This window comes from Leptopilina heterotoma, unplaced genomic scaffold, assembly GCF_015476425.1.
Source record: "Leptopilina heterotoma isolate Lh14 unplaced genomic scaffold, ASM1547642v1 Lhet_44, whole genome shotgun sequence".
NCBI lineage: Eukaryota > Metazoa > Arthropoda > Insecta > Hymenoptera > Figitidae > Leptopilina > Leptopilina heterotoma.
Window position 1 is genome coordinate 931,360 of NW_025111084.1, and position 14,987 is coordinate 946,346.

Genomic DNA, 14,987 nt, shown 5'->3' on the forward strand with positions numbered 1-14,987 from the left:
AAAAAATACAATTTGAAAAAAAAAACCGAGTAAACAACAATATAATTTTCTTTTTTCGTTCTTTTTTTCAATTTAGTGAAGTGAATGTAAAAACAGAGACAATTAGAAATAGACTAATTTTTAATTATTTTGCTAGCAATAGAAAAGAAGAAGAAAAATTTGAGAGACGAAAGAAAAATGTTTTTTCGAAAGAGAAAAGAATTGTGGAGGAATTTCCTACATAAAACACGAACAATTTATGGAAAAATGTTAATCTAATGAGAATGGATTTTCAATACCAATTTTTCCAATCCAGAAAAATAAAACGAAATAATGTGAAGTGTTTGTAAAGATGACAACTCTTGCAACTGGGAAATTATGTCTTCTTTTAATCATTTTCCTTCTCGTTGATAACGGCGCGTGCATCAAGTGGTTGTAAGTGATTATTTCTTCCTTAACTCTCCCCCTTTGGACTCTTCTCTTCCTTTCTTTCTCTTATCGCCTGTGCAAATAAGTAAAAATTTTAATTTCATTTACAATTTAGTATTTAAAAATGAAAATTTCAATTATAATTCAATATTCAAAAATAAATTTCATTTTGATACAATTTTACGAAAACATTCAATTATTTTCATAAATAATAAAATTTCATTTAGGAATTCGAATTATTTTCATCGCAGAATTTCAATTAATACAGAATAAAAATTAATATAGAATTTCTTTTAATACAATTTTAAATAAATTTCTCGAAAAATGCAATTAATCTTATAAATTTTATTAAAACTGGACGAAAGAATTTAATTTAAAAAAAAAATATTTAATTATTCAATAAAATAATTAAATTAGGAGCAATAATTCAATTATTTTCATAAATAACTTTTAATTCGTCGCAGAAAATCAATTATTTTCAAAAATTTTTAAGTAATTCTGCAAAAGAATTTAATTATCTTGATAAACAACAAAATTCTCCCCATAAAATCAATTACTTTAAGGAATTTTAATAAAATTTTTTTCCAAAATTCAATTATTTTGATAAATATCAATATTTATCACAAGAATTCAATTCCTTAGAAAAATAATAAAATACTTTGCAGAAATTAAAATATTTTCAAATTTTTTTTAAAATTCTCGTCAAGAATTAAATTTTTAATTTTTTAATGAATTTTCTCGAAAGAATTCAAATTTGTTCAGAGAATTAAAAAAAATAGTTCTGAGAAGTTCAATTATTTCGAAAAATTTAAATAAAATTCTTTTAAAAATTCTATTATTTAAAAAATTTTGATAAAATTCTTTACAAGATTTAGTTGAAATTTCCGGATGGAATTTAATTATTTTCAAAAAGTTTTTAAAAATTCTGAGAAATTCAATTATTTAAAAAAAAATAAAATTCTTCACAAGACATATTTTCATAAAAAATAACATTTTTCTGCGGAATTGAATTATTTTCATAAATAAAATTCTTCACAGGAATTCAATTCTTTAAAAAAAATTTTTAATAAATTTTATTGCAAGAATACAATTATTGTCATAAATAACAAAAATTTTCACAGAATATAATTCGCCTTAAATCAGAATATTCTTCAGGGTCGGGGAAAAAGTAAAAACTTTGTTTGGAAATCAGAGAAAATCAAAATTAAATTTTTGTGGCAACCCTGAATAAGTTTAATATTTAAAAAAGCACATTTCATTTGCAAATTAGAATTTAAAAATGAAAATTTCATTAAGAAATTTAAAAAATAAAAAATCTGTCAAATGCAACATCTTAATTATTATTTTGAAAATAAATATAAATGAATCATGCGCTCACTAACGGGTTTTTCGATTCTTTGTTCTTTATAGATAACGAGTTTTCTCGATGTATTCTTGTATACACGGCGCCTCACATTGAAAGAGGGAATGATTAATGTAGGCTCGTTAATGAGAGACAAATAGTTTCTTTGGCGGGGGGAAAGCAAAAATAAAAGGAAAAATAAGAGAAAAAATTGAAAATGAACGATACTTTCTTGAATCATAATTTCTTCTTCTACATATACTCCTTTAGCCACCGTCGTGTGAGGCCACGATGACGATTTCATTCAATGTGGCCCGCAGTTGTAATCAATTTACCGCGAAATCCAATTGGCAAATAATTTTCTTCGCCTGCAAAAATAATTTCCAATTACAAACATTTTTAATTACAACTTATTAATAAATAAATAAAAATTTTTAATAAAAAATAAACTATAATTAAAATGTAGATTAAACGATATTAAAATATAAAGTAATAAAAATTAAATTAAAGTATAAAATAATAAAAATTTTATGATTATAATTATAATCACAAAATAAAAATTAATATTAATACGTCACTTAATAATACATAATAATTTTTTTTAATATTAATTCATATTATTTTGTTTATATTAAAATCAATTTCATAAGGAATAAAAAAATTTTTTTCTCAGAGAAATACTTTTTGCAAAAAAAAAATTCCTGATTAAAAAGACCATTCGGTTAGTAAATTTAAAATTTTACGAACTGAATATCTTTTTTTCAGAATAAAACTTAAAGTTACGTATAAAAGTAAAGAATATTTTTCTTGCAAAACAAAATTCGAAAAAAGATGAACATTTTTATTTGTATATTGAAAATTCTATAGTATCATAAAAAAGACCCAAGTTCTCCAAATTCATTTAATTCTGTATTCATTGTAAAATAGCTTTGGAAACCGTAAAACGCGATATTTACGAATTCAATAATGATATGATAATAGCTCGTAAAAACCTAAGAGATGAAAATTGCTCATCAATACTTTTTTTTTTTGTTAATTTTGCTTTCTAGTTCTCTATTTTCGTTAAGAATATATTTTATCATTATGATATTCATTTTATTATTACTTTACTATTAAATTTACTTAGTATTTTAATTTTATTACACGCATGTATTTTAATTTTCTTTTAAATGTTTACTAATAAAAAATTTAGAAATTAATTTTTTTGCGTTAATGTGTAATTTTTTTTTCTACTTTAAAAGATAAAATTTTTGATAAATTTTTATATTAATTTTTATAATTTTTGTAACTTTTCATAATTTTAAATCTGAAATAAATTAATTCTCGCATAGAATTTTATTAAAAATTTTGAAAATAATTGAACTATATTATTTATGAGAATAAATGAATTCTCTCGAGAAATTTTATCAAAATTCTATTGAAAATTATTGAATTCCTGTGAACAATTTTATTAAAATTATATTCAAAAGAATTTAATTAATTTGAAAAAATTTATTAATTGTAAAAAAATTGATTTTCTACGAAGAATTTTATTTAAACAATTTTTAAATAATTGAATTCCAGGGAAGAATTTTATTATTTATGTGAATAATTCATTCTTTTTGAAGGAATTTAAAAAATTTTTCCAAAATAATTAAATTCATGCAAAGAATTTTATTATTTAGAAAAATAATTAAATTCTTTTAAGGAATTTGATTAAAATTGTATCGAAAAGAATTCAATTCCAACGAAGAATTTTATTATTCATGAAAATAATTGAATTTTTTTGAAGTCTTTGAAAATAATTTCTAATAATAATTAAGTAGTTAGTAAACAAAATTTTTTTTGGTAATTTCAAATTTTAAATTATGTATTCGAAAATGTGAAGTTAATGTTTAAAAAAAATTAAAGAAATAAAAAGAAAATTGAAAGAAGAAAAATTTAATTTCTCGAGAGAAAAATAGTTGTAATATTATTATTTAAAATTGTGCATGAATTATGAATTTACGAAATTGAGATGAATCCTGTGGGAATAAACGAATCGTGTTGAAAGTAATTTTCTTTAAGATTGAAGGTGAATCTTGCGATGTTGGACCGGAATGAAGAATGATGAATGATCGATTGATGGTGATTTTGCGTGTTGAGGCGTAAAACCAAAATATAATTTAATATATTAATATTTATTTATTCTCGAGACTCGCCATATTATATCTGAAAGCAAAAAAGAAGAACAAATTACTTAATTATCACCCAGTTATTTAATTATACAATTAACTAAATTTTTCTTAAAATTACATTTTTCGAAAGAAAATAAACAAATTGTTATTACTATTTAAATTTCAAATATTTGAATTAAAAATTCCAAATTCCAAATATTTGAATTTAAAATTAGAAATTATTTTTTATTTAAATTAAAAAATTTTTATTTTAATTTTGAATATTTAATCTGAATTTAAAATATTTTAATTTAAATATTTAATTTTTAATATTGAAATTTAATAATTAAAATTAAAATTTTTAGAACAATTTTTAGAACAATTTTTAGAATACAAATTGCCTTTTTTTAGTTCATGTAAAATTTGAGTATTTATAAATAGTTTTTAATTATCATAGTATAATTATTTCTTTCATTTTATTTTCCCTTATATATTCGGAAAGAGAGAAGAAACTTTTTCAATTTTTTTGCATTTACGTTTCTTTTGCTTTATATTAAAACGAGAGGTTTTTTTTAAAAACAGAAGAAACAGAAATTATCAGTTATGAAAGAGATGGTAGAATATGCATTTTAGCTTTTTGAATGAGTGTATATAAATGAGAATAAGATAAGAATTGTGTGGGCGTTGAGGATCCTCACTTAAGGTAATGAGGAAGATTGTGGTTTTGAGGTTTCCTCAAAGATCGTAATTCAAAAGCATTTTTTTTTCAAACATGCTTATTCAAAAGAATTCATAATTAACTCACAATAATTATAACTGTAATGTATTTAGATTTACAATTTATAATTAACAGTTTCATACTAATAATATCGAAATTTTATTTATTTGATTGTAAATTTACCGAATATTAATTTTACTAAATTGTAAATTTACTGAATATTAATTTTACTAAATTGTAAGTTTACTAAATTGAAAAATTTGCTGAATATTAATTTTACTAAATTGTAAGTTTGTTAAATTTTAAATTTATTGAATATTAATTTTACTAAATTGTAAATTTGCTGAATATTAATTTTACTAAATTGTAAATTTACTGAATATTAATTTTACTAAATTGTAAATTTACTGAATATTAATTTTACTAAATTGCAAATTTGCTGAATATTAATTTTACTAAATTGTGTATTTTCTAAATTGTAAATTTTCTAAATTGTAAATTTTCTAAATTGCAAATTTTCTAAATTGTTAATTCGCTAAATTCTGATTTACTAAATTGTGATTTAGAAAAAAAAATTTACCACAAAATAAAATTGCATTTTAATATTGAATACATTTAATAATTTAGGAAAACGAAAAATTTAATTAATTACCAATGATCACCAACTCGGTTATTTAATATAGAGATGTTATAGTGAAAATAAAAAAAAAACAATATTTGAAGTAAATTAAATCAGAATTATGGTGAAAATTGTAGTTTTTCTTGAAATCTCGTATACATTTTAAGATAAATGTATGCAATAAAGTGTGCAAAGCTATCAGCGATCGCTGTAATTACACGTCAGGTTCAACTACTATCTACTCGTTGGATAGTAACTTATCCAATCACCTCTAGACTCTAAATTAGTCGTTTCCTTTTGCATTTCTTTTTTGCATCATTCACACAAATCTGATAATAAAACATCAAAAACTTTAAATTGCTATTTATCGCAATTTAAAAATTTTACAATAATTCTTCAACTACTCGCAATTTAGAAGTATAATTTTCTAATATACAATTTTCACAATTTGACCGAATTTCCACTATTTACATCACAATCTCTACAATCTTATTTTTTTTTATTCTTTTTTATTTAAGTAAGTAGACAAATAAATTTAATTTTCTAATTTCAAATTTAATTTCAAATTTGATATTTCAATTTGATTTGATAAATATTATGTTTATTAATATTAAAATTTTTTTATTTTTAAATATTAATTTCAATTTTGGAATAATTTATTTCAGATTCAACATTTTTAAAAATTCAATTATTAATTGAATAAAATAAAATAAAATTTAATTATTATTAAATTATTGTTTTCAAAAACTTTAATAAAATTCTTCGCAGGAATTAAATTATTTTCAATACAATTTCAATAAAATTTCTCAAAAGAATTCAATTAAGGGCATTTGAACCTTGATGACGTTTCAGTTTGTGCAAAGCATGTGTGACGTCATCAAGTTTCAAATGCCCTTAAATTAAAAAAAAAAATTTTAATTTGATAAAATTCTTCGTAGAAATTCAATTATTTTGAAAAATTTTGATTAAATTCTTTAATAGAATTGAAATATTTTCAATGCAATTTTAATTAGATTCCTCGAAAAAATTCAATTATTTTCGAAAATTTTTATTAAATTCTTAGCAAGATTGCAATTATTATTTTCATAATTTTTAAAACTTTTTGGAAGAAATTTAATTATTTTAAAGAATTTTAATAAAATTCTTCCCAAAAATTCAATTATTTTGAAAAATGTTGATTAAATTCTTTATGAGAATTAAAATATTTTCAATACAATTGTAATTAAATTCCTCGAAAATAATTAATTATTTTCAAAAATTTCAATAAATTGTTCAGCAAAATATCAATTATTTTCATAAACGAATTTAAAATTTGGAAAAAAATATTTTAAAAAATGTGCAAATTATTTGCCGCTTAATCAGATGATTAATTATTTTTTTTTTGTTTACATGAAAAATGAGAGGTGTTGAAGGTTGAAAGGTTGAATTGAGAAAAAAAGTGGCCGAGAGCTCGGTCCGTAAATCAAGGGTGATTTTTGAAAATTATAGGGCATGAAATAGGCACTTTAAATATGCGTTGGGTTTTTGCTGTTAATGTGTGAGTGCATTATGAGGAAATGGAGGGGAAAGAAAGGCGTTGGGAGGTAATTACGAACACCTGAAAGTGCCCTCAAAGTCCAAATGGCTGTTTGCTTATTTCGTTCGACAGGATACGTCTAGACGCAACTATTCTTGAGAATATTGCCCGCAGATCGCAAAACCCCATCAGCGATATACATATTACTTTGAAATTAATTACCCTATCAAAAACACACCTCAAATTCATTGTCACATAGAAAATTTACGATATTTTCATAGCCTCTCACTTCTCATCAGAAAACTGCACTTTCGGCTGATAATAATTATTCAGTGATTAATAATTTTCCATTTTTGATAATAACTATGCTTTTGTTGCAATAAGAAGGATTTCTTCATTTTTCTATTTCTAAATATTAAAAATAATTTTTAACGTACTTTGTTCGAAGTCGAGACGAATTTTGACTCTTGTTTTTTTTTATTCATGTAAATTATCGATTTCTGGAATCCGGTCTATTATCAGTGAAATAAAGTAGCTTCTTCCATAAGTGTCAATTCTCCCATTCGACACGCCTGTCTTCTCAAAAAAAAAACGGTTGTGTGAATATCCTTTTCTTTTTCTTACAAAATAATGCGTCCTTTCACTTTTGAATCTCCCTGAAAAGAAATAATTGTAAGCAATCAGAATATTTTTGTCAAAAAGTTAATTTATACCGCAAAAGATGCAATTTCTTCACCCAATTATTAATTTAGTAAAGAAAATTAAATTTAAAGAATTTAAAGAATTTAAAGAATTCAAAAATCTTTACATCTATTAATTAGAGGAAAGGAATTACATCTTTTACTTTAAAGAGTTAATTAAAAAATTAATTAAAATAATTAAGTGACAAAAAAAAAAATGATTTTGTGTTAAAGAGCTCTGGGTCGATCATGGGATGAAAATGCATGGACAAAGGAGGCCTGTATTGAAGCTAAAAATCTTGGACTCTTGGAAAGGAAGCAGGCGAAACTTTGTAGAACAACTTTGGATGTGATGCCGAGTTTTGTTCAAGCCGCTAAAGATACATCGTCAGTTTGTCAGCAGGCTTTTCGAAATCGCAGATGGAATTGCAGTAGCATTGATCGGGCCCCCGATTATTCGCCTGAATTAATAACTGGTGAGATTTATTTTTTTATGTCAGCTTTTTTGTGCATTGAAGATTACATTTTTTCAAACAATTTAATTAAAATTGTTCTAAAATTAATTGAAATGTACGAAAGAATTTTATCAGTAATTTTGAAAATAATTTAATTCTTTTAAGGAATATTATTAAAGTTTTTAAAAATAATTGAATTGATTTGAAGAAATTTAATAAAAAATTTTGAAAAGCATTAAATCCTTTCAAGGAATTTAATTAAAATTCTACTAGAATTAATTTAATTTTTCCAAAAAGAATATTATCAGAACTTTTGAAAATAAAAATTCTAATCATACAAAAAATTTTATTAAAATTTACATTAAAGTTAATTTAATTCCTCTGAGAGTTTTATAATTTCTGGAAAAAAATTCAATTCATGCGACTAATTTTAATAAAAATTTTCAAAATAATTGAATTGTTTTGCAAAATTTTAGGAAAAGTTATTTATAAAAATAAAAATAATAACAAATTTGTAAAAATACAAATTCAAATTGTTTTGAAGAAAATTGAAATTCTTACAAAGAAATTTATTCAAAATTTCTGCTAAAAATTTAATTCTTTCAAAGAATTTTAATAAAACTTTTTAAAATAATTGAATTCCATAAAGAAATTTTATTAATATTGAAAAATAATTAAGTTCGTTTAAAGAGTATTTATAAAAATTAAATTTATTATTTATGAAAGTAATTGAATAATTACCAAAAATTCAATTAAAATTGTATTGAAAATAATTGAATTCTTCTAAAGAATTTTATTAAAGTTTGTTATAAGAAATTTAATTTATTCGACGAATTTTATAAAATTTTTTTATAATAACTCAATTATTTCGAGGAATTCAATTACAATTGCATTTAAAATAATTAAATTCTTCTAAAGAATTTAATGGAAATTTTTTATAATAATTCAATTATTTCGAGGAATTCAATTAAAATTGCTTTAAAAATAATTGAATTGTTGCGAAGAATTTGTTAAAATTTTAGAAAATAATTCAATTTTTTCGAACAATTCTATTAAAAATTTTAAAAAATAATTGAATCTTTTCGTGAACATTTATTAAAATTGTACTGAAATTTATTAACTTCCTGAGAAAAATTTTATCAAAAATTTGAAAATAATTGAAAATAATTCCTGTGAAGAATTTATTGAAATTTTAGAAGATAATTCAAGTTTTTCAAAAATTCTATTAAAAATTTTTAAAAAATAATTGAATCCTTTCGAAGAATTTCATTAAAATTTTTGGAATCAATTAATTTCCTTCGAAAATTTTATAATTCATAGAAATCATATAATAAAATGTTTGCGAAAAATTTTATTATTTATGAAAATAATTCAATACTTGCAAAAAAATTTTTAATAAAATTTTTAAATTAATTTAACTGTATCGAAGAATGTTATTTAAATATTTCAAAATAATGAAATTCTTTCGAGGTTTCTGTTTTGAATTTTAACCAAATTTTTGTAAATAATTGAATTTTTTCGAAGAATTTTACAAAATTTAAAAAAAAATTCAATTCTTTCAAAGAATTTAATTAAAACTTCCAAAAATGATTAAATTCCTCTCAAGTATTATATTATTTCTGAAAATAATTGAATTCTTTCGAAGAATTTTATTTATTTTTTCCAAATAATAAAAAATATTTATTACTTTAAATAAGAGAGTATTTTTTTGTTTTTTTGAATTTTGAATTTGATTTGATTATAAATTGAATGTTGTCAAAATATAATTGAATATAATAATTCTCAATTTTAATAATTAATGAATATAATAATTCTTAATTGTAATAATTAATGTATTAATAAAATTCGAACCTAATAGGAACGAGGGAACAAGCTTTCGTTTATGCAGTGTCAGCTGCAGCTGCTGTTTGGCGATTGGCGAGGGGTTGCGCCCTGGGAAGTTTGACTGTATGTTCATGTGCAACACCACCGAGACGAGAACCACCATCATCATCGGCTCTAGTTTCATCCTCATATTCGCCGGCAACATTTTCCTTTGCAATTTCAGCGAGAAATTCCTTTAAATGGGGTGGATGTGGAGACGACGTTCGTTCAGCATCAAGAATGGCGAAGAGATTCCTTCAGGGAACAACAATTTATCAAGGCTCCGGACCAGTTGGTAAATTTTTGCAGGCCGTCAATATGCACAATAATCGAGCCGGACGACGGGTAAAAAAATCTGCAATTATAATAAAAATAATTACAATCAAACAAATAGCAATAAAAACAATAAATAAAAAATAATAATTATTATTATAATTATAATAATACCTAATAATAATGATAATAATATTAATAATAAAAAAAAAATTGTAACAAAAATTAAAATTGGCTCCAACTTTTTAAATTTCGAAATTTTCTGTCTTCTTTTCATTTTCGAAAATAGGCTGTGGATCAGAGTTTGATTTTGGAATGCAAGTGCCATGGTGTTTCTGGTTCGTGCAGTATTCGAACATGTTGGCGAGGATTGGGATCATCAGGACCATCGGTAGCGGGGGCGAGATTACTTCGAAGGTACGCGACTGCAGCCGAAGTTCGACCAAGAGTCGGAGGAAGACTGCCACCACTTTATCATCACGATAATTTATTATTCACCACCAAAAGTTCCGATTATTGTCTACCTGATAGAAAGAGAGGTAGTCTTGGCACTTCAGGCAGGTGAGATCTCGAAAAATTCATTAAACATCCACTTGAAAATTCAATTCATCCAGTAGAAGATTTCTAAAAAAATAAAAAGAAAAATTTTACGATTAATAGTGTTATACGTAAATTATCGATTGAATTAATATTTATATAAATTACAAGCGACATATTTCTCGCTTTGCTCGTATAGTAATAAATGTTTGAAAATAAAATCTAAAATTTTTAATTTTAGAAAAATTGATATTCGAAATGTTTGATAAAGCTAATCAAACGTTTAAGAGATAATATAAGAGAGAGAGAGAGAAGCAATTTAAAATTGACAGAGAGGAGTAGGTTGCAAGATGATAAATATTTGTATGCAGTCATTTGTAAGCAACTCAGAGAACATATAGAAATGGTAATAAACGCGTTCGTCCGGTTCGTCGTGGCGGGGAAAGTGGCTTATAATCTTCATTAATAGAGAACTCTTCGTTATTTGTCCTCCGGGTTGAAAGAAAAAACAAATACAATAATAATATTCCTCTCGAGAAAAAGAAATCCAATGAAATAAATCCTAAAGCTAATTTGCAATTCGATTCAACTTTTTTTTCTCCCCCAAGTAAAAGTTATAATTATTTTGTCATTTTCGAAAATTCTCAGTTGGAAATATCTAATTGAATCTAAACTTAATTTAAATTGAAAGCTAAACTAAATTCAATTAAATTGAAATCTAATAGAATCTAAAAAAAGATTTTTAAAAATTGTACTAAAATTTCTGAAGAAAATAAATTATTTCAAATTTTGTTACAATATTTGCAGAAAAGATCGAAAAAAGTCTGCATTTTTGAAAAGAAGTCGATAAAAGTCGAGAAAGGACGAAAAAGCCAATTCCGAGGCCTAAAAAAAATGTGGAAATAATAAATCACTCGAGATATGAATAATTATTTTATAGAAGTATAAAGATGAATTGCTCAAGAGTTCGTCGTATTCAATATGCAATTGTTAGTAATAAATGAAAAAATGAACTAAGAAGAAATTGCAGAAATATTTCATACTTGCATTATAAAAATATGAGAAGAATAAAAGACAGTTCCTCGAGAGTATAAAAAATGTCGACATGATTTGCTATTGATGGGAGTGCAATTCATTATTATGAAAATAAGTCGAATGTCTAATATAATCTTGTCTCTGAAATATATTTGACAGTAGAGAGAGACGGTGCACTGCGATAATGTTGAAAATTGAAGATAAAACGAGATTTCTTTCATACCTTCCATTTTCAATGTTTCACAGTCGTAAAATTATGTTACGTTTGTATTAATCGTTTCATACAGGTTTTCGTTTATTCCTTTGCATATCCATGGTGTCCATAACGGGAAGCCGTGTCATGAATTCAGATAAGATACAAGCCAATTCAATTCCAGGATCATTCTCGATTCCGACATTTTGCGCTCTTCCTTTAAACTCCCTTTTCTGCAAAAAAAAGAAAAGAAAATTTAGTAATTAATAAAAAATACAATAGTAATTTGAAAAAAAAGCAATTTTTCTAGCATTTAAATATTAATAATAAGAAATTAATATTTAAATATTAAATAGTAAACAATAGTAATTAGTAAAAAATACAATAGTAAAAGAAAATTGCAATTAATGAGAGAGAAAATAGTATAATCGTACAATAATTATTCCCAGGGAAAAATTCTAAAAATTGGAAAAATTTGACGCGCAAAGAGAAAATTTAGTTGATTAAATAAAAATTCGATCTTTTTTTTATCGAAAGTTCGATTATTAAATTTTTTGCAAGGAATTCATTTCGAGATTTTGAAACTAAAACCATATAGTATGCATATTTAAGCGAAGGCGTTCGTCGATAAAAGTATTCCACGCCCAGTTCGGCACGATTGTATGCGAGTTTATAATTACTAGTTATGATCCAAAAAGACGTATCTCTCTTGCTCTCAGTGGCTCTCAAAAAATTCTTCACAAAAACCTGACAAAGAAATAATCGACTCTAGAATTTTCTGTCAATTTTTACTTTCTTTTTCTGCAAAAATTCAAAATTTTTTCCAGTTAAATTCCAATTAAATTTATAAAAACTGATTTAGAAGAAAGGTTACTTAAAATTCTATTTTAGAAAAATTGTCGAAAATCAGACTTCGCACTCGATTTTATTTTCCTAATTTTCATTAAAAATATTTACTTCTTTCTTATCCTGATAATAAATTGAATTCCTGCATCGAATTTTATTATTCATGAAAGAATTTCAATATTTATCAAAATAATTTAATTCTTGCGAAGAAGTTTATAAAAAATTTTAAATAATTGATTTCCTTCAAATAATTTTATGCAAATTCTAATTTAAATAATTGAATTCTTGAGAAATTTTTATTATTCATAAAAATAATTAAATTCCTATGAAGATTTTTACAAAAATTTTTTTAAATAATTGAATTATTAAGAAATTTTTATTATTCATAAAAAGTAATTAAATTCTTATGAAGATTTAAACAAAAATTTTTTTAAATAATTAAATTTTGTTTAAAAATTTTATGAAAATAGTAGATATTGAAAATCATTGAATTGCGAACAGTTTTAAAAAATTACTAAATTTTACAAAGAATTCAATTAAAATTTTTGACAATAATTAAATCTCTGTGTGCTATTTTATTTAATTTTTTCGAAAATAATTGAATTCCTAAAAAACATTTTATTATTTATGAAAATAATTTAAATAATTTTTTAAATAATTGGATTTCTAAGAAGAAATTTATTACTTTTAAAAATAATTGAAATCCTGCGATGAATTTTATTATTTATGAAAATAATTGAATAGTTGCTAAGAATGTTATTTAATTTTTCAAAAATAATTGAATTCCAGAGAAGAATTTTATTATTTATGAGAAAATAATTGAATTCTTGCTTAGAATTTTATCAAAATTTTTTTTTTAAAATTGAATTTCCAGGAAAAATGTTATTATTAGTGAAAGTAATTGAATTATTGTGAAGAATTTTATAAAAATTTCGTTAAATAATTGATTTTTCCGAAATTTTTTTAAAAATTCTATTCTAAATTAATTGAATTCTTGTTTTAATTAATTTAAAAATTTGGACTGGGTTTTTTTTCCACTAGCAAAAAAGAAAATAAAGAGAAAATGGGAGGAGAAATGTAGAGTGATTTCATTCACACAGTCACGATGAATGAGTCTTAAGGGCGTTATTTATCTATCAAGAAAGGTATCATTAGCAGAGATTTTTCATTTTTAACCAACTTCCCTCTATTGTCTCCTCATTTTTCTAACAATGGACCGAAAATTAAAATTCTTTATTATCTTTTCCGTTTCTAATAGACTTTCTATTTAAAATTTACTTTTAATTTAATTTCATCTAATTTACTTTATTTTTTACTTTAAAATTTCTCTTTATTCGAACTTTCGATGAATCGTAATTCGTAACTGAAAAAATTCTAAACGAGCGAATCGAATTTCTATTTAATCCTCAGTTTCTAACTATTCCGATGTTAATTAGAATAGTAAAATATAATTAGCATTCATTAAATCGGAGCAATTTTCTTTTTTTTCAGACAATGTAATGGAAGCAGTTCAGGATACGACGGCTGCGAATACCTTTGCTGCGGTAGGGGCCACATGAAAAAATCCAGAGATACTGTCGAAAGATGTCAATGCAAATACGTAAGTTGTTGCTACGTCAAATGCAAATCCTGTCGGAGAATCACAACCACTTATGTGTGCAACTGAAATAAAAAAAGTATTTAAAACATATCCTCCTGTTTCAAGATAAACACAAGAAAATATAAGATAAAAGTACCTATAAAACAAAATATTACAATCATAGAAAAAAATACTACAAGAAAAATAAAATATTAAACAAACAAAAATTCTACAACGAAAATCAAGAATAAAATTTAAAAAATATTCTTACCTCTTGGTTCCATATTTAATAGATTTCCCAAAAAAATATTTCTGAAATTTAATCCTGATCCACGAAGCAATTCTTTTCTTCTATTCCACTGATTATGAAAAAAAAGAGGGTAAAAAAGAAGAAAAGTCAAATCGATCGAAAGCAAATCTTATCCAAGATTTTCTGTGGCGACAAATTTTTGCCCACTCAACCATTTATTGTCGAATTGTTGAACTGGAAATCCTATAAATCTTCATCGAACGATTTCAAACTAAAAATAATAATAAACATAATCGTAATAATAAGAATATTATCAAAATTTTATGAAATAATTCTTGGTAGTTTTATCTTATTGCTTCTTTCAATTTTTCAAAAGAAAAAAAACTTAGATGTCTATTAGTCATCGAGAAAAAAGATCTTAAAAATCTTGATAGAAATAAAATAAAGTTGTCATAAAATACTGTAGTATTTATAAACTAAATATCGTAATTATACATATTTATTGAACTCTGTGTATTTTTCTGTTAAATACATAAGG

The 14,987-nt window shown here is 23.2% G+C and overlaps 1 protein-coding gene and 1 long non-coding RNA gene across 2 annotated transcripts; one reads left to right on the plus strand and one right to left on the minus strand.

Moving 5' to 3' along the window:
- Positions 1-40: 40 nt before the first annotated feature.
- LOC122506803 (protein Wnt-11b-1-like) lies at positions 41-14,764 on the plus strand. Its single transcript, XM_043619129.1, has 5 exons — positions 41-414; positions 7,653-7,894; positions 9,732-10,081; positions 10,299-10,570; positions 14,112-14,764. The coding sequence occupies exons 1-5, from the start codon at positions 332-334 to the stop codon at positions 14,284-14,286; spliced, it is 1,122 nt and encodes a 373-aa protein (XP_043475064.1). The 5' UTR covers positions 41-331; the 3' UTR covers positions 14,287-14,764.
- Positions 1,767-9,852, minus strand: LOC122506805. The gene is made up of 4 exons (XR_006302031.1): positions 9,725-9,852; positions 7,176-7,394; positions 3,738-3,940; positions 1,767-2,118 (listed from the first exon to the last, which is right to left on the minus strand). It is a non-coding gene; the product is annotated as an uncharacterized LOC122506805 (long non-coding RNA).
- Positions 14,765-14,987: the final 223 nt, after the last annotated feature.